The 19,174-nt window shown below is 43.2% G+C and overlaps 1 protein-coding gene across 8 annotated transcripts in view; it reads left to right on the top strand.

Annotated features, from left to right (window-relative positions):
• LOC109857031 (segmentation protein cap'n'collar) overlaps positions 1 to 19,174 on the top strand; it is an 89,797-nt gene that overhangs the window by 40,991 nt on the left and 29,632 nt on the right. For all 8 annotated transcript variants that reach the window (XM_020432890.1, XM_020432889.1, XM_020432888.1 and 5 more), the window contains 2 exons: positions 5,923 to 6,230; positions 6,755 to 6,955. In XM_020432890.1, coding sequence (XP_020288479.1) covers positions 5,923 to 6,230; positions 6,755 to 6,955 — 509 coding nt within the window. The remainder of the gene's footprint in view (positions 1 to 5,922; positions 6,231 to 6,754; positions 6,956 to 19,174) is intronic.

The following is a 19,174-nucleotide window of genomic DNA, read 5'->3' as shown; positions in this document are numbered from 1 at the left end:
TTGTTTTTTTTTCTTTAAACCGCGATGGCAATAGGATGACCCACCGGGAGGGTTGGTGGTGGGCAATTATTGTGTGAAATTATTCCGACGCCATGCGCCGGCGGCGGGATTTCGAGTCGCGATGATTCAAATGAAGAGTGACGACGTAAGAATAAAGGGTATCAATGGAGCGGGGCATTTGACAGGATTTAGATAGCATCTTAACAGCGGCGGTTTACAAGCTTTATCATCCGGTGGTTTTAACCTAGTGACTGGCTCTTAGAAGAGCGCTAGTCACTCTGCGGACTAAATAGGCATGTTTGTACGAACGCACAAAAACAATGCCGAATACGAATTTGCAGCGGCTTGCTCCGTTTGTTTGTTTTTTATACAATTTAATACGCGCATTTGCATATATATATACTTTACGATCGATTCTTAAGTTACAAAAAATCTAATTGAAATCTATTTAATTTAAAAACGTAATTTTTGAATTTAATATTTTTTCGTTGCGCTCGAATGTTAAAAAAGTAAAACAAATTTGGATTATTTCGGATTATAAAATGTTTACATAAAGAGATACGACGCGTGTTCGAAATACGCGTTTATTTTTCTCGCGAAAAAAAAATGAAGGACAGATCTTCGTATAAAATTCGATTCTTATCGCGACCGATATTACGACAAACGCTATTGGAGCAATTGGCGCCGATCTCCGCGCGGCGCGCGAGGGTGGGTTGCTAAGTCGGGGATGACTCGGGGCTATGGGAAGGCGAGATGCACCCCTGGGTAAGCTCCGAGGCACGGCAACGCCGGTGCGGATCAAGCCCCGGGTATACGCTCCCAGGTCGCAGTGGGGAGCCAGAGAATGGCATTACGGGTAGAGAGACCTTCCCTCTCTCGTCCCCACCTCGCCTCCGGGCCGCGCATTGTCTGGCAGCCATATTGGAGTAACAGCCAACCCCGTCGTGATTGGTCCGTTTTTTAACGGAGATCCCGTGGCATGGTACAATACCCAACCAGCCTGTGTGTCGGTTAGGCAATGCCTGGCTACACGATAGTCTATCAGTCGACTTCATGCTGTGCCCGCTTGAAACCTCGTCGGCAATACCCGGTGTATTATGATTCTTCTCAAGATCGGATCGTTTGACGCAGGAGTCGATCCGCGCCACGGCACATTAAAGAATATCCCCCGTTCAGTATCTGGTCCAGTTCGCTTCGGTTCGGTCTAGAGTTCACGTGCAAGTCGAGTTTTCGCATTTTATCTATAACGTTGAACATCCCCGTCGGAAGTTCTTGGCTTTGATGACAACAACAGCGACGACGACAACGACGACGACGATGATGATGATCTAAGATTATCCGCGCGATAGTCCACGTGCAGCGCCGGTGAACAACGTATATCTCGAGGCGCTGAGGATTAGCACCTGCACTCCTTCGAAGTTAACCAGTTGACAACAAACAGGTTGTTCGCGCAGAAGACATCCTGTTTCACCGTCGTCGAAGAAAAACAGACTCATGAAAGATGACCCCGGATCCGCAGAAACAATGTGTCATGTGGAGAGAGACGAGTATCAGTTAATAGCCTGCCGTTGATAAGAGAATAGTTCAGTGACTGAGAAAAGTACTGTATTGCGTAAAAGATTGTGGTTTTTTATATTATTATTGTGAGAGAACGCACGCAACGTTTTGGATTATATATACACTTCCCGGATTTTCCTCAGCTCCGGATTGGGATCTAGCTCTTTGCACAAAGGTAAAACCGCATGTAAGAAAATCCACGTTTGCACACACGATATCGCGTATGTGTGTGTGTGCGCGCGCGCGTTTGCGGTGATGTAGAGAACGCCGCGGACTCGAAGAATTGCATAACGCAAACACGTGTAGTCGCTTTAACGGCAATTTGTCTTAATTGCCGCGATTTGACACGAACATGCGACGTGCCATTGACAATACTTAATACACGATATAGAGTTTAGGTTTACAATCTCGTTACAATCGTCTTATTACTTCCCGTCGATTACTTCTCATGCGTTTTTCTTGCGTCACGCTTCTTTTGACTTTCCGCTTTTAAACGTTTTATTCAACAGAGAAATTTAACGTGTTTTGCGTTGCAAAGTTATAGATTTTTACAAATTGCAAATCGTTTCGTAATAATTAATGGATTACCTTTGCCGTGTGTGTAAAAGTTGTCGCTAAACACTTTGAGTTCCTAACAAACTGTCGTTGCGTTTGTTACACGCGACAGTTTAATCCGTGTTTACATTGTTCAATACCAAGCTCTTTGAAGAAACACTTCCGGAAGATAAAAAAAAAAAAAAAAACACATCGATGACGCGATTCGTGCAATTAACAGATCATATTACACACACGCACGCACGCACACTCGTCCGGCATAAAGTAGCAGGATTGATGATCGCAATTACGATTTATCGTTTCACGGCAGGTGACGCACGACAATATGCGCGCAGTTTCGGTCTCAAATGAGACGTCAAGGCTCCGTTCCGGATTTGCCGTCGATCTCCGGCGCCGAATCGTCACCCTTTGTAGAGGGGTGCGAATGAGATCTCGCTGCGACACATATACGTATATATACACATTTATCACAACTCTCTCTCTCTCTTCCCCTATCCTACTGGAACGGGACGATCGTGCCGGCGCATTTAGTGCCGAGGATTCTCTTCCGGTGTGTCGCGTCGGATACGTCAAATAGGAAGCGAACGAATAAAGTTTCTCGATCCTCCTCAGCAGCTCGACGAGGAGGATCGTCGGCACCGAAAAATTCTGTCGAGTAATGCAAGAATTATTATCCAACCCGGCGGACCGTCAGGACGAAGGGAGAAAGAACCAGGGGAGGGAAGGGAGTCGGGGGTGCGGAAGAAAATGGTCGTTAAGCGTGCGCGCGAAATATGAGAAATGATCTGTCGACGTTCCCGTGGCCGTGGAAAAAGCCGAACGCGAGCTTCAAAGAAGCCGTAGAATTGAAAAAGCCGAAGGGCTGCGCCATTAGATGCATCGTGATAGAGCGAATTCCCCGTGCGTACCGGGGGGGAGGAGGGTTTGGTTCGGGAGAAAAAATCCATTCCGAGACGATGTAGAATACCGAGAAAAGTCTCGAGGGTTCGTTGCTCACTTCGTAAAACACCCAATAGTTTATTAGCAATTGCAACGTATTTCTTTCGATGAACTTCGGACTGCGTTCCAACACAAAGCGATTCGAGTAACTGTGCGTAGATTTGTCGAAGTAGATTTGTTTTTGATTAATTTTTTCTCCAAAACAGATTCAGAAAATTACGACAAAATTGTGATCTAATATCCGAGTCGATAGTTAAATGTTTTCTCGAAATTAGAGAGAAAGTTTCTCTTCGTTTATTTGTCGAGAGACTCGCAGTCTGTCAAGAAATAATCTCACAACTCTTCGACATTTGGGAGCGAACTTTTGTCGCGAAAATATAAAAGGCTCAACACAGAAATTACGTTCTGCAAATATAGCGGAGAGAGAGAGAGGTCGGAGAAAGAGGGCGATAATATAAAAGATCTTACAAAAAAAAAAACCTTATTTCGCTGCACCGGTTAAAAATTACGCGTGTACCAATTACGCGTAACACTTCGCGCGCGCGGCGCTGGAAGTAATTTCACCTCGTAATTCCGTCGGGCTTTTAAATAGGCTTTACGTCGAATCGGGGGAGAAGAAGGGGCTGTTCCGACTTCCCTCAAATTATAGGCGGCCATTATCGCGCGGTCGGCTTCGCATTTGGGCCAGACAATGGCCGCCGCCACTCGTTAATGTAATAGGCATCCGAAAGGTGCGATCCTTTTCTCTCTTTCTCTCCCTCTTCCCTTCGTGGCACCCAGCTACTTCAACACTGGGAGCCGCGTGCAGGACGAAAATCCTCTCCCAACGACGGCCAACCTGTCCGTCGTTTCGTCGTTCGGGCGGACCCCTGCCCGGGCTTCCAGACAGCCCCCGAAGAGGAATTATTATTTTATGAGATTATTATCTCTAATAACACATCGCTCTCTCGGTCGCGGGAAAGAAGAAGGGGTGCGCGCTTTTGTGTCCGACGGAAATGTTCACACGTAGAAGTAGCTCTCGCTCGAACCGCTCGATAATATCGACGTTTTGTCGAAAGTTCAGGTAGAAATTCTAAAAGTCCGTTTTTTACCTGTGTGACGCGTTTCTTGCTTACGAATTGTCCAACATTCTTGCGGCTGGTAATTGCTGTTAATCGAAACACTCCCCTCCCCTCCAAACAGCACGCATGAGAGACGTTCGCAGAGTGTATGTTTTGTTTTTCTTTAGCTCTCATTTATACTAATCGCGCATTAATCCTTTACTAAAATAACATTGTTTTTCACAAAATACGCGCAATTATTTTACACAGAAAACAATATTTGCGGATAGAGGTCCGTGGTTTTTTAACGTTTCAGAACTTGTTTCACACAATTCTCGAAAGAGAAATAAACGCGTTTTCGACAAAAGGTTTTCGGATGATGTAACAAATGTTTCTCATCTGTTGAAAACACGCGGAAGCGCAAATGATGGTTATTTGGTTGCGCGTTCTATAGGAACCGTGAAAAATGTGTGAAGCAGCCCTGTCCTGTGCGCGGCTCATGTGTTGTTGCTTCACGCATACGCGAGGGATGAAACGTGGTCGCGCGATTGGCCGAAGGGCGGGAACGTATGTGCGGGTTGTTCGCACTAGCAGGTGTATCTCTTCAACAGCACCCCTTTGTACCTCAATTAGTTAAGCTTTTTCCTCTCTCTCTCTCTCTCTCCGCTCACCCGAAAAAATTTACCTGTCCGTCGCTAGCTGCCGGTTTTCGAGCGCTTCGAAAATAGTTCTGCCGAGTCATATGTTTATTCGATATACAGAGAGAAATGTGAAATTTATTTTTTCTCACAACTCTCGCCGGACGAATAATAAAACAGCGGTGAATATGATTAATCTCTCGCTAGATGCCACTAATTACTTTGATAGCGCAGGCGAGACGCTGAAGAGAAGTAAAGTAAAAGTACGACACTTTTGTCACGTGTGGTGTGGTTTTGCAACACGTATTTAAATAATTTATGCTATGCGTTTTTAACTTAACACACCTAGAGCATAACGTGTGTGTTTAAAAATAACATAACAGTTAAACGGTGAAAACAATTCTTCTCGAACAGAATGTTTTAGCGTCCGAACGATAAAATAAGTAACAACTTGCTAGACGTCGTTATAATTATACACGTTTAACAATACATAAAAATCATCGACTGCAACATTATTCACAAGTAAGTAGTTTATAAATAGTGCGGCATTAATATGCGCAATGATCGTTCGCCTCGGTGATTCAAGTACGGTGAAGTTGTACGAACGGCCTTACTTAATTCACGCGCGCGTATATAAACACGCATACATACACACGCGATTGCGTTAATTGTTAGCAGAGCGAAAACTACGTCAAGGTGTGCGAAAGTGTTAATTCTATAGCGGCTACTTTGGCCGGATGAAAATTACGAGGATTGAAGAATGCTTATAAGGAAACCTGTTACTAACAGTTGTCGATGACGTGTCAGAAAACGGAGTTGCACAATAGGGCGGATGAGAAACATTCCTGCGAATAATGTTGCGCTATGCAATCAGGCGACTAATTAAATATTCTCTCGAGCGATATATTCTCCCTGCGTGAATCTCTTGCGAGTACACGCGAACTTGTTTACTCACTTGTGTGTTTCACGTCACCTGTCCCGAGAGAGCACGAGACTTCTTTTCGCACGAAAACTCCTCGTCTAGTCGTCGAAAACGCGTCTTTCCGTCTTCAAAGACGGTCCGATCGTCTGCGCGCGCGCGATCGCGACTTCGGTTTATTTATACATTTATCGATCGATTGACTCGTCGAGCGTTTCAATTCAAAGCAAAAAGTGTGTGCTGTACGTACGTTTCTCTGTACGTTTCTTTACAGGCGAGTACATTCTCAGTTCCGGAAGTCAGAACGGAAGTCAAAGTAGCATCGTCGACAAGGACGATCCGCTTCTCAACGAAGCTTCGTTGGCTTTGGACAACGATCCCTTGGCTGACTTAACGAATGATTCTCTCGGATTAAACGACACTCTAGGACTCGAGCATGACTTTACTTCAGAATTACTCGGTGGTGGTCTCTTGGAAAGCGGCGTAGAGGGTCTTCTTAGCAACGATACTTTGGGCTTGCCCGACGAATTCAATCTCGAGGAGGCGCTTCAGCTCGTTGGCCTCGATGAGGCTCAACCAGAGGTTTGTAGAATAAAATTCTTCTGCTCGAAAGCGCGCGATTTAAAATTGCGCACGAGAAAAAGAAAGCGCATTAATATTCGCGATTAATCTTCGAACTCGGTTCCTTGTTAAATTTTTTATTTTTTACTTTCATTCTCGCGACGATTATCTCTCTGCCGCGATAATATTGCGATTAGTCGAAATTTCTTCTTCAAAAATTAGTAGAAATCATCTCAAAATTTTCAAAAATTTCAAATCCATAATGTATTCGCGTAAAATATAAATATATATATGAAAGGATCTCATATTTTTTCCTCTTTCATTGTTTATATCTTACAACTTCGATTTTTTTATATAGTAAAAATTTCCGACAATCTCTTCTTCGTTAAATCTCTGGTAGTTTTCTTTATAAAATTATAATTGCGACCTTTTGTTGTAGGGGCACAAAATATAAACTTATTGGAATATTTTGTGTTCCGCGATCCCGTCCTTGGCGAAGCCATGGCGCGCATCGAGAGGTTATTATATAAAAGATTGATCATTAGGAAACGAAGCCGGAAGTGAAGAAGGAGAAGGAAGAGGACACAGTCGAGGATTCCGCGAGAGCAGAGGACGACGCGGGCATCACCGCCTCGAGTAACACCGAGGTCGCGAAGTCATCCAAGTGCGAGGATCCCGAGACCGGCGACATGATTCACACACCGCAGTTTCATCATCCACATCATCCGCACCACCGCTCCTTCCAGGTACGTACGAGTACCTGATTTCATTGGCCTGGTGTAGGTCAGAATGCGCCAGTGCCTCTCATTACCGCGTACGCACAGTGTCATCGCGACCAATGTAACGACTTATGTGCGCAAAGAGCACACACAGACTTTCCATTAAGCACACACATGTCGCTTGAATAAAATCAACGAAAGTCTATCTCGAGCCGTTCGATGTGAGAACTTTTCGAACGGAGTCTCGGAGATATGTCGAGTGATCTTTATGATATTCTGATATTGGACATTCTCGTCCGAAGTTTTAATTACATATTTTTAATTGTTTCCCAAACAATTTCATTTGAGACGAGAGATCGGATTGAGAGAAAATTGCTCGAGTTGCGGTAATGTAAACTTAAACTGAAATTTTGTTCAATGTTTTTTCTCGTCGACGTCACGTACAACTGTTTTGAGAGACGCTGTGAAACATACATACGCGATTGTAGTCGGCGATTGTAATTTGCGATTTTTCGACATTACGTTAATGAGAGGTTCGGAATGGCGCGATGATACCGCGATGGGTGACGGTGATATACGGAGTAGGAAACAAACGTCAAAAGAGAGATAAGAACGACGCGCAAACCCGCGCGGTCGGAGCGGCGTTTACGGTCCATAAACAGGACACTCTTTATTGCACCGTCGACCGCGGAAACGCCAATGCACCTCCATATCGCTATGGCGCACCTCGCGCCTTCCCTTCTCCTCTCCCGTTTTCCCTTCCTTCTTATAGAGACTCCACAATTACGCGTCATAAACGCACTTGAATGTAACGAGGTGATTGAACGTATAAAAAAATGGATCGCGTTCTCGCTACATGCGCGCGTGAAATTTATTTCATTTTTTTTTATCATTTTCCTCGCTTATTGTAATAACAAAATATATATATAAAGTTGCGCTAAGGGACTAAAAAACAAATGCGCAAAAAAAAAACACGTTTCGAGGAAAATGCCCGCAAAGATTTTTCCGCAAAGTGCGAAGTCATGCTTTTTAGTTTGATAAATAATTAAGTAGGGAACTTTAACATCAGAATTCCTTAAGTACTCTATATCTTAGAGCTACATGTTTACAAAATTAATTACACGTTATGCGTCGCTCGTATGCAATTTATATTGTTATATATTTTTTAAATATGTATATCTCGCACATACATTTTGCAACGCAAAAAGTCGCGTTATTATGCCGTATACCGGCACTCGCACGAGTTTTATTATCGAGCAAGTTGAATGCGACATTCGCAAACGGATTATTATTATTATTAACTATCCGTTGCTTCTCAAAATAATGCGGTTTTACGAAGTTCACAAAACGCCGGCTTGATTGTAATTACCACTTTCCTGTTTGTTTTGTGCTTGCGCAGCTTTATTACGTACCGCGGCACAACATCGGTTGTTCTCGTGACGACTTTCGACAAACACCAGTTGGGGGAAAAACGCAACAACAGCAACATTAATTTTCTTAACGTTGAAAACCATACTAACTTTCGATAACTGCTGCCGAATGACTTTGAAATGCTTTTTTCTTTCTTTTTTTTTTTTTGTTTTAGCAACGACAGCAATTATATTACGCCGTATCGTGTTTTCAGATAGAAGTTAATTTTTACGCGATAGAGAGGTAACAGTTGTGATCATAATTATCCGTTTTTTTTTTAACGCTTTTAAACTTTCATATTGTTTTCATAGTTTTGAAAAGAGTTTGCTTGCCAGGATGTTATTTTTTTTTTTTCAGCTCTTTAATTACTCAGAGTCATTACTCAGCACGTATGTTTAGGACTGACGGGGGGGGAGAGGGGCCTCTCGCTCATTATTGCTTTATAGCATTAAAGGATTTTATAGCGCGCGCGCGCGGCGATACAGGTTCTAAACCCCGAATAGATCTTGTCTGCGTTAGAAAGCATGCATGCATTCGGTTTGCTTCTCACCGAGTGATGTTTGTTTCGTTCGAGAGAGAGACGCGTGTTTTATATAAATTGTAAATCAAATTTTATCAGACAGTAGCTACGGGGAGACGATATCGCGAGAGCGGGAAATGCGAGTCCCATTCATTTTATATGGCTGCTGTGTTTGAAGATGTCTCCAGACGTGTGCGTGCGTGATGATAGTAAACCCGGTAACTGCGCGAACGGATGAAGGCCTTGATGTCTCAACTAGCGAGGACAATTTGATTTTTTTTTTTTTTTTTTCGGATAGTAAGAGTCGATCGCAAAATTCGAAAACGTCGATAAGCGGAAAATATCGAGACGTATACATCAACACGGTATAATTTCGAAGATATGTAAAATTTCACGCGTGTTTGTTGTGTGTTTCGAGCTTTACATTGATAGCAGAAGTGTAACGAGCGAGATATTGTGAAAGTATTATCTGGTTTTCGCGCGAATATTTTACAGCGATTATTTTCAACGTACATTTCGCGATCATTAATTATTATGTCGCGCATTGTAAGATTATATCTATGTAGAATCCTCTCATTATTTGAAATTTAGTTGTTCAAACGGAAGGAATTGTTTATCAAAATACAACAAGTTTTTACTTAATTAAATGCAGAAACTTCTCCACACGCGCGTTAAAAAATATTTTGTCGGCGGTACAAAGTCTGCCATTAGAGCGCGTTATCTTTTCTCTCTTGTCGACGAGGGGGAGGGGGGAGGGGAAGCGGACTTACTCTCTACTCTCCAGTATCATAGTTTTTGATCGTTGTATTTTGTTTTGCTGTTCACAAATTCGACCGATCGATAAATACAGTTAACACTTTGAATAAGAGAAAAACGGAAAACATATGTCTGTGTAAGACGGTCGTACAAGCGATATACAATACCGGATTGTGATAATTCTCTTAGTCAACGTTCGAAAATGCGACATCTAAAATATCTACGATATAATTTTCAGTTTCTGCGTATGATTTCAATTCGTTATTAATTCCGTGACGATAATACGCGACAATCGGTGTGTGCGTACACAGGTATTACATCGGACAATTATGCGGCAATTTTTAAACACTTTGCCACCGCTATTATATAAACATTAGATACGTACAATATGTAAGGATATCGCGTGACGTGATAATTGGTGTCTTTTTGTATCAACTGTGAACGCATGTACGTAACAAAAAACTAGCTCACCTTCATTGTTCTTTCTGAAAATCTTTGTTTAATAAGACAGCCGCGAATACACGTGCGCGCGCGCGCGCGCGCGTGTGTGTGTGTGTTCAAATATTGTAATACATATATTTTATTGTCATACAACAGCATATAATTTATATGCGCGTTTAATGTCGCGAGAGTTAAGTTGCGCGCTTTGCAGAGGTCCCCCTCTTGAAATCTGTGCATCAGCGAGTCAATGTAATGCTCGTAAAGTAACAACTTCGCACGGATAAAAGCCGAGTGAATTCGAAAGCGCACTAACCTCCCTAGAAAGCGGACGTTTCCCGGACGTGAATTCCGACGACGTTGTGTGTTGGGGGCGAGGGGGCGCGTTGCCGTGTCCCCGTCTCGTGATATCACCCGTCGTCACGGGAGTGGACGATCGCGACAATGACCTACCCAGATAGCGCGCACGGTTTAGGTCCGTCCAGCGAAATATATGTGTGATGCAACATACGCGTGCATATATTCGCGTTGTGCACAGGACTTTGCGTACACACGTGGAGGAAGACGTCGACGAAAAGCCCCCACCAATGACGGAGTTGGCGCGAGACCCCTACCATAAACGCGCGGTAGACGCCGATCTCGCGATGTTTGCGAGAGATCCTGGCCGTCGACATTCGCGGACGACACGCGGCTCGCAGTGAACGCGAATAACCCGCGGAAAAGTGTCTGTTCCAACGTCGCGACAGCAATTTCCTTTTTCCCGTTTCGCAGATCGACGCCGCGAGATAAAGCGCCGGTTTCCGGAAGGTATTTCTCTTGAGAGCTGCCTCTTGCGAGTGCGCGCGATCTTGCCGATAGTGCGCGATCAGTTCGATCTGTTCTTGCGACTGAGAGAGAAGAAGCGGTTTCTCTATACCACAGAGAAGAAGTAGGCACTGGAACCACGCCTCTCTGAAGATACGCACACCATCGAGTTTCCCGCCCAGATATCCCGTTGAACGAAGACGCTCGATTGTCATTGAAGAAGAAAAAAAAAAAGAAAAAAAAAACTGGTTGAAAATGAGGACGTTAGACTTCCGCGAGTAATACGTTCTGGCCTTGTACGTTTCTGGCGAAACAGCGAGCACGAGGAGTTCGCGATTTGCATAGAGTTTCCATGTGTCGCGCAGTTTGTATAGAAGTTCGCGTATCGCGCGATTTACAATAGAGAGCTACCGGAGATTTATGGATTTCGAAGATCAGACTTTGGCGCGCGCGTTACGTGAGCACCTTGTTTATTCTCTACGATGCGTAGTAGTACGAGAGTTTCGATATTAAACTTTTATCGAACGCAAACGCGCAAGAATGACCGGATATTCGTCTAGTATAATATAATAATGACTATCTAGAAGAAACGCATTGCGTTCATTTGTGCGAGGTTTTTTCGAAGCGATTCGAACGGAAGGAACCCGAGAAACCCTTCTCACGTCACTCCACACACGGGACCGCCCACGTTGAATACACAAATTCTCGCTCCTCCGTGCTCCTCCAAGGCGATATTTTGAATATCGCAGAATCGCGCCAGTGGGCTGAGATTATTATTATTCGTCTTCTCTCTGTGGCGAAGATAATATCTTACAACAATACACACAGTGTTGCACGCGTAGCGTAATACAAACGTTAGTAATTGACTGAAGTAAAGTCAAGATTCGCGAACTCGCGGACGTGCAATTTTTTTTTTTCGTCGGAAGATGCAAATTTTGTTCTAAAACAGCTGTTTCCGAAGTATATTTGATTACAATTCGACGACGATCTGTGCGCGTCTGTCTCTTTCTTTCGTGTTTCGATTTGAGATTTTTTTTTGTTTTTTTTTTTAATTTTTATTTTCGAGTGAAGAAGAGACACATGAACGACGTGCAAGCCTTCGTAAAGCAACATCCGCAGCCAAGCGAGTACACGTTCCAAGGAAATACAGAATGTTGGAGTCTGATATTGGACGAAGGTCTTTTACAGGTAGATTAAACTAATTGCGCAATATTTATCGCGATAGTTGAATAAAAATACATAAATGTGAGATAAAAGATAAAATGATAACCACGGTAGAGTAGTACGCGCACGTGTGTCGAGAAGTTCATAAATAGGTGAAGATTAGCGCAAGGTCTCCTTTGCGGTGCGCGAAAAGCGGATAAGAAAATATCGCGTTAATAATTGAAAGTAACTTAACCTAACCTGACGACGGAGACATCACAAAAAAAACTCTTACGTGTTAACGATTACAAGAAAAAAAAAACCCAGACTGCATAAAAATACCAAACTTGTCAACAAAACATAATACAAAATATCGCGAGAGATTAATAAAGTGTTGTAAATAATGACCGATAATTACTTGAGAAGAGAACAAAAAATTAATAATAACAAGAAGAAGAAGATTCTTCGGGCTCGGGAGTCTTTAAACTAAATGAATGAATTACCAAACTCAATTTATTTAATTCATTAGAACAAAAAAAATATTTGATATAGTAGTTCGAAAGTAAGTTTAACAGTGAGATCCAAAATGAGAGACGCTTTTTTCTCAAGCAAATAATTCTCGATCACATTTGGTCACACTATCTGCCGGATTCGAGCGTGGTTCGAATTTCACGTTTTGAAAAAACGCGAAAAGTCCAGTTCGATGTCACGGTGAAACACGCGTTTCGTAAAGCACATATGTGTGTGTGTGTGTGTGTGTGTGTGTACATATATATACACATATACGGTGTGCGCCTACATACGTACACATATATACACACACGCACACACACACAGGTCAGGATGCGCGACCTTGCGTCCCGCGTGCGCGCGTGTGTAGAACTGTCATTACAACGCAACCGCCGGCGGTTGGTGTATTACATACTTCGTCCGCGGGACTCTCAATAACGTAATGAGTACAAACCAAATTAATATATTCCTACGACCGGGACCTTTTGCCTAAGGGGAAGGATGTGTCGTGCGTATTATGTGGAAGGCGCTTACGCAAGAAAAAAAAAAAACGTCGCCGTCGCCGTTCGCGAGCCATATCATTTTTGGAGCTGCTGCTCTCACGCGACCGTCGTATTAACACTGACCTCAGTCACCTGTAATTGCTACGTGTTACCGTGTACAACCGCGATACGAACGACGCACACGTAATAAAAGACCCATTACGGGTCGGGTTGGTGGTGGCACACGCGTTTTCCGACGCGTATCGCCGTCGCGGATCTTCTTTTTGTTTTGTTGTCCTCACGACGATTGTGCGTAAAACCCCAACTCTCTCTTCTTTCTGCGAAAAGTGCGAGAATCGCTTCGGATTCGCTGTTATATACACGTAAAAAAAAAAAAAAAATCACATTCAAGCTTCGCACGCGTAACACACTTCACGTATGTTGGCTTCACGGCGAACTTGTTTGCGCGATCCGCTTTTATCGGAAGACGGTTCATAGTTCACCGCACGTGTATGTTGGTAACTGTGGAAATATTTGCATTTGAAGGTCTAGGAAGCTTTGGCTTTGCGAGCATGCTTGTTTATAGAATTATTAAAGACGAGAAGAAAATTATTCCCGACATCTAATTAGATCTCGATTCTTATCTGTTGCAAACACTTGGGATAAGTTTTTATTGCATAAGTTTTTTTTTTTTTTTTAGATCCGACACTTTTTTCAAAGGAACATTTCAATAGCGCGAATAAGTTCGTATCATATGTTGCGCAGTAACAAATTGTGACAAAATATCTAGTTTTAACAATGACGAATTTTTTTTGTTTATTTGTTTTGCATTTTATTTAATAGTTTTCACTTGAGAAAATTGTTATAGAAAATGCGTAGATCGAAACTCTTGGAAAGCGCCTTAGAAGATTTTCGACGCAGGTGCCTTTTGCCTTTTTTAATCCAAAAATCTGATAATCCCGTTTTCTCTAAAAGGGTTCTGGAAAAGATCTCCGAAGGATCGCACAATTTGCGCGCGACGGTAGAACCTCCCATAGTCTTTAGCCGTAATTACACGACTTGATTTTATCACCTCAAACAGATAATCTCTCACGAGTTATGCCGCACAGTGGTGGCCTTGTCAAAGTCACCGCGACTAAAATCGATTTGTTATTAAATCACGATTATAAAAAAAAAAACTCTATTCAGTATTAAAACAATTCTATTTTGCTGCGAGATAAAAACTTGCAAAGATGATTAATAAAATTTATATCAACGCGTAAAAAAGAATATCAAATATTGAAGATTTGGAGATTTATTTATTTATTTATTTTTTTCACTTAATTATCACATGCTATTCGATTTGTTTCGTATGTGTCGCACTCGAATTGCGCGCGGTACGGTGGAGGGATTAATCATAAAAAAAAAGTATAATTAAGCTCACAGAAAACGCAAGGAAGAAAACGTAGATGCTCGCCCGCGGGCAACGGAGGAAGCAACGAGGAATGCGTTTGTGTGGGGAGGAGTTCCATGTAAATAATGAGAGAATGAACTCGAATATGTCAAGATAATTACTACTGCACCCGCAGGGTTTGACAGATATAAGGAACAAGAAAATAACTAACGCGAGACGAATTAAATATCCTCATAAAAAAAAAAAACCTCTAAGAAGAAGAATAATAAATATTTCTTTTTCCGAATAAAAATATGCTAAGAGAAGATTGTCAATCAATCAATCGTAAAGATATTCCACAGCTTTCGTACGTACATTGCGGCGTGCTTCTAAGATATAAGTTGCTCGATATCGATAAAAAAAAAAAAAAAGTAAGTTAAAAGTGTTATCTATTAATTTTTTTTCTCGCGGTTATAAAGAAACACGAGACATGCAAAACAGCAAACAAGCGTGTTCTGAAAGATAATCGCATCTAATAACGATTCAATATATTTTGCGTCTGAATTATTCGAGAAGAACTTGATAATAGAAAAGCGCATCCAGTCGATAATAACGTACAATGCGTTACATAGTCGACTACTAACCGGTATCGAGCAAATTAATCATTATCGTTGTATTCGTCACACTACCGGATAACAGCGCGGTGCGCGCTTAAGTTGCAGGCCTCGCGTAATAGCACATATATAACGACGAGACTAGAAAACTACCGGCTGACCTTTGCCCGTGTGATTGACGGACTTCTCCCGCCGTGTATATCTTTGCACAAGGATTTGCTAGGCCGGCTCACGCGGTCCGGTAGCGCGCTATTTGCCGTGGCACTCGAATATTTGCTTAGAACCTCGAGGAGGGCTCTCCATGTATCCTTGGACCCGCCGAACAATATTTACGCATAACACCGAGTTACGAATCGAGAGGGAGGATACGGTTCTCTCTCTCTTTCTCTCTCTCTCTTGGGGAGAGAAGACAGTGGATCTCTCGGCGCGGCGGGAGAGAAGAAGAAGAAGAAGAAGAAGAAGAAGAAGAAAAGGCAGAGAAAGAAGATCGTGAGAGAGGGCAATCCGCACGGATGGATACGGAGACGAGTGGAGGAGAGATTGCGAGAGCCGCAGGAGCCGTAGGACGAAATTAATAAGAGAAACGAGATGCTAACGCTATGTGTATGGAAATGAGACGCACAGCGGCGACGTCGGACATTAGGATGCACTTGTGAACAAGAGTCCCGGGAGAGAAGACTCGGCGCGAGTGCAAACTCGTACACGCAGCGGCGCGGTATAACCCACGCCGGTGTACATTAATCTGATGACTGTGAATTCGAATGAATCATAATTAATACCTTCGCCCATTAGTCGTAAGAGCGCGCGGATCGGCGCGACCGCGCGCAATGCACACGTCTTTCTTTCGTGCGTACCTTTAATTACTCGCGTTTTGCCGATGACGCATTAACCAGAGATCGCGGTTTCCGCGGTCACCCGTTGCCGCCGGATATGTCTTAACAAACATCCCCCCCCCCCCGTTGCTTCATTGAATTTGTGCGATATATATATATATACTTGTGATATATATACTCGGTGAAAAAAAATCCTGGTTGTTCAAAATTAGATCTACCGTTTTCTAAACAGTTTTATCTCGAAACAGTTTTTATTCGAAACGAAGCCTAACGATGCTGCCTTGTGTAACGATCTTTCGAATAATAAATTAGTCTCGAATTAAAACGAAATTCAACAAGCTCATCTTCGCGGTTTCCCGACTCTCGGGATAATTTATAATTGTTCAATTCGACTTGTTAAGATTCAGTTTCTTTTGCGAAGATTCACCGCACGTGATAAAAAAAAACAACAACATTTCGTTGCGCCGCGGCGCAAAAAGGAGAGATGTGTCCATAAAAATCTCTGATGCACGTCAATTTCGCGTAATATCAAAAACTCTGTCTTCTCCCGAGAAAGTTAAGTTTTTTTTTTTTTTTAGAGCTTGTCTGTCGCACCGTAAATTCCCTTACGTGTACGCGCACCCCGACCGAGCAATTTTCACCAAGAACCAAGAAACGCGACGGGGCGTCGCAGTCCGTTCGCCGAGAGATTCCGAGCCAGCTGCTGGACTTATGCGCTGTGAAATGCATAATGCGCGTCTCTCTCTCTGGCGGTGCGGGGGGGCTATCTCTAGGATGGTGTGAAACAAATGAAATTTTCTCTGTTTCTTCGTACGAAGTGATCATTGAGGCCACGCGCGCACAGAAGACAAAAGACCGCGCGGCGAAGTGTCGCGCATTTGCTGGCGACAATGCCGGCGTGTGACTTGGCGCCAATTTTCCGTACTTTGATTAATTAATTAACAAAAAATGAATTAAGGAATATAATTCTCTCGTTAATGACGTAACGTTTGTGTAACAACTTGCACCGAAAAAATTATATTCTTGTAAGTAGAAGATTTTATACTTAAAAAATCTTGTTAAAGATTTTAGATGACATTCTTCTGAAATTAAGAATATATTCTTTATTTAAGAATATAGTCTTTTTCGATAATGAGACATATATGTTTTTCTATAGAGGCTTTTTATATTCTAATCAGTATATATTCTTATCAATATTACTATTTAGAGGATTTTCCTCTTAAAATAAGAAACTCTTCTTGGCGTCTATTTTAGTATAAAATATACTTAAAGTAAGTGGGATATCCTCAAAACAAGAATACAATTTTTTCGGTGTGGACTTACGTTAATCCCGAAATTTTATTGCACACGACCGCGAAATCATCAATGTGTCTCGTCTCCGCTAACGATGTATGCGTCTTTTAACGAGGAATGTAAACAACCCCTAATGACGTTCGAACGCGAATCTATCGGTGTATATACGATAATCGATACGTTGGGAAAAAAAATTTCCAACTTGACGGAGATCGAGAGGCGTAGATAAAAAAACAAAAAAAAAAAAAACAAAAAAGAAAAATATTTTTTTCCACGTACACCGCGAAGTGCATAAAGGGTGAGGGGGAGGGAGGGAGGGATGGCTGTGAATCCGTATCCATCAATATTTTCATTCACAACCTCCGTGACAGAAACGAGCTTTGCCAGCAGTCACGTACGAAAACACACGCGACGTGTCGAGGTGAAAAGTAGGTAACTCGAGGTAACTGATCGAGGACCGTGGAGAGACAGCAGGTTAAACGCCGGCGATGGCAGGTGTCACGCGGTCAGTTGATCACTGTCAAATAGATCGAAATGGCTCGTGGTTATACGGTGCTCGCGTGTTATATAGGAAAATAAAAAAAAAACAGAGAGAGAGAGAGAGAATCGGCAAACGAGGAGGATTCTGAAAGAAGGAGGAGAACGTCGCGTCGCGTTTTACGGCACTTTTGAAGAATCAAACGCAAAACGGTGAAATAACTAATAATAATTTTATTTCTATTTTGAGCCTATCAGAGCCTGCAATGCGCAGTCCGATCTGAGAATTGAACCCTTCTTTAAAACTTTAGCGGGAAAAAAAGAAATTTCGGACTTCATAGCAGCGTCAAAGTGGGATCTACTTTCTCTCTTACTCCTACATAAAAAAAAAAGAGGAATTGAGGTTCAATGTAGACGCTAAATTTCGACTTCGGGTAGCTAAACTTATTGCGCGCGAAAGATCTAGAATATTACCCGTTACAATTAAAAGACCTTGGTTTCGAGGAGAGATTAGTTCTCATCGGAAACGCACTTGACTGAGAAGCGGCGCGCGATGTGTGTAAGTGAATAATATAATAAACACCAATACCGTCGACAAAATCTACTTTCTAACGAAGCGGTAAAGCAAAATCAATTTCACACAAATCTCGGATCGGTTTACCGCGGTGATGAATTTGATAAGACGACGGGAGATCGCGCGATGTTAATGAATATCGGAAGAAAAAGAGCACACGGCGGCGGGGACGAAAGGAAGGAACAAGAGAGAAGAGGAGAGAGGGAGGGGAGGGGGGGAGAGAGATCTCGGAAGAAATCTAGCGAGTCCTCGACAGCGCGCTTCAAACATCTGCCGGGCGCAAGATATCTTTCCCTCTCGCAGCCTCTCTCGCGGGGATTCATAAGACGACGACGACGGACTCTCCCGTGTACGTGCGAAGCCGAGGATTCGCGCGCGTGTACAACACGCACACGCGCGTTGAGCATTTTGCGCGCGCGGAGCGTGTGTTGTGGTACATAAATCATCAAGCGCCGCGGTAGCGCGCTGAGCGCTCGGGAATGCGCACGTAACGTTCGTTTACCGCATAGATGCCGATTCGAAACGTGGAACGAGCGCGCTATGTCGGGCAAGCGCGCGCTAACGGGCTGTCCGATAAATCATGCTTCGTGCATCGAATCAACGAAAATAACGCCGTTCCCTCCTCCCCCTCGACGTATCGGGGCCGTCGCGCATGACGTATCCCTCCGCGAGGATATATAAATCGGTATCCCTCTCTTCTTGTGCGTGTCCAGAGATAAGGGATTAAATAAATCGCCAATTAAAAACGTTCGCGTAGTCGCATCTTTGTTGCGCTCGAATGTAATCCAGCGCGCGCGCGCGGGAAGTCCGGTTTTCCTTGCGCGGACAACAAACGCCGCGTCCGTTAACGATCTCCGTCATGGATTAATCCGACGCGCGAGCTCGAACGAATTCTCGAGTATTCCCGCGGATGATTGAAAACTGGAAGTCGCGCTTATGTACGGCGCGCGGCGGAAAGCTGTCGCTTTACTTGGGAGAGAGAAGAGACGGTAATCGCCTCGGTCTCTTCTCTCCCGGGAG

The sequence above is a fragment of the Pseudomyrmex gracilis genome, unplaced genomic scaffold (assembly GCF_002006095.1).
Source record: "Pseudomyrmex gracilis isolate BER0280 unplaced genomic scaffold, ASM200609v1 scaffold_140, whole genome shotgun sequence".
In the NCBI taxonomy this organism is placed as follows: Eukaryota; Metazoa; Arthropoda; class Insecta; order Hymenoptera; family Formicidae; genus Pseudomyrmex; species Pseudomyrmex gracilis.
The sequence above is the reverse complement of the archived record's forward strand: the minus strand, read 5'-3'. Positions and strand labels throughout refer to the sequence as shown.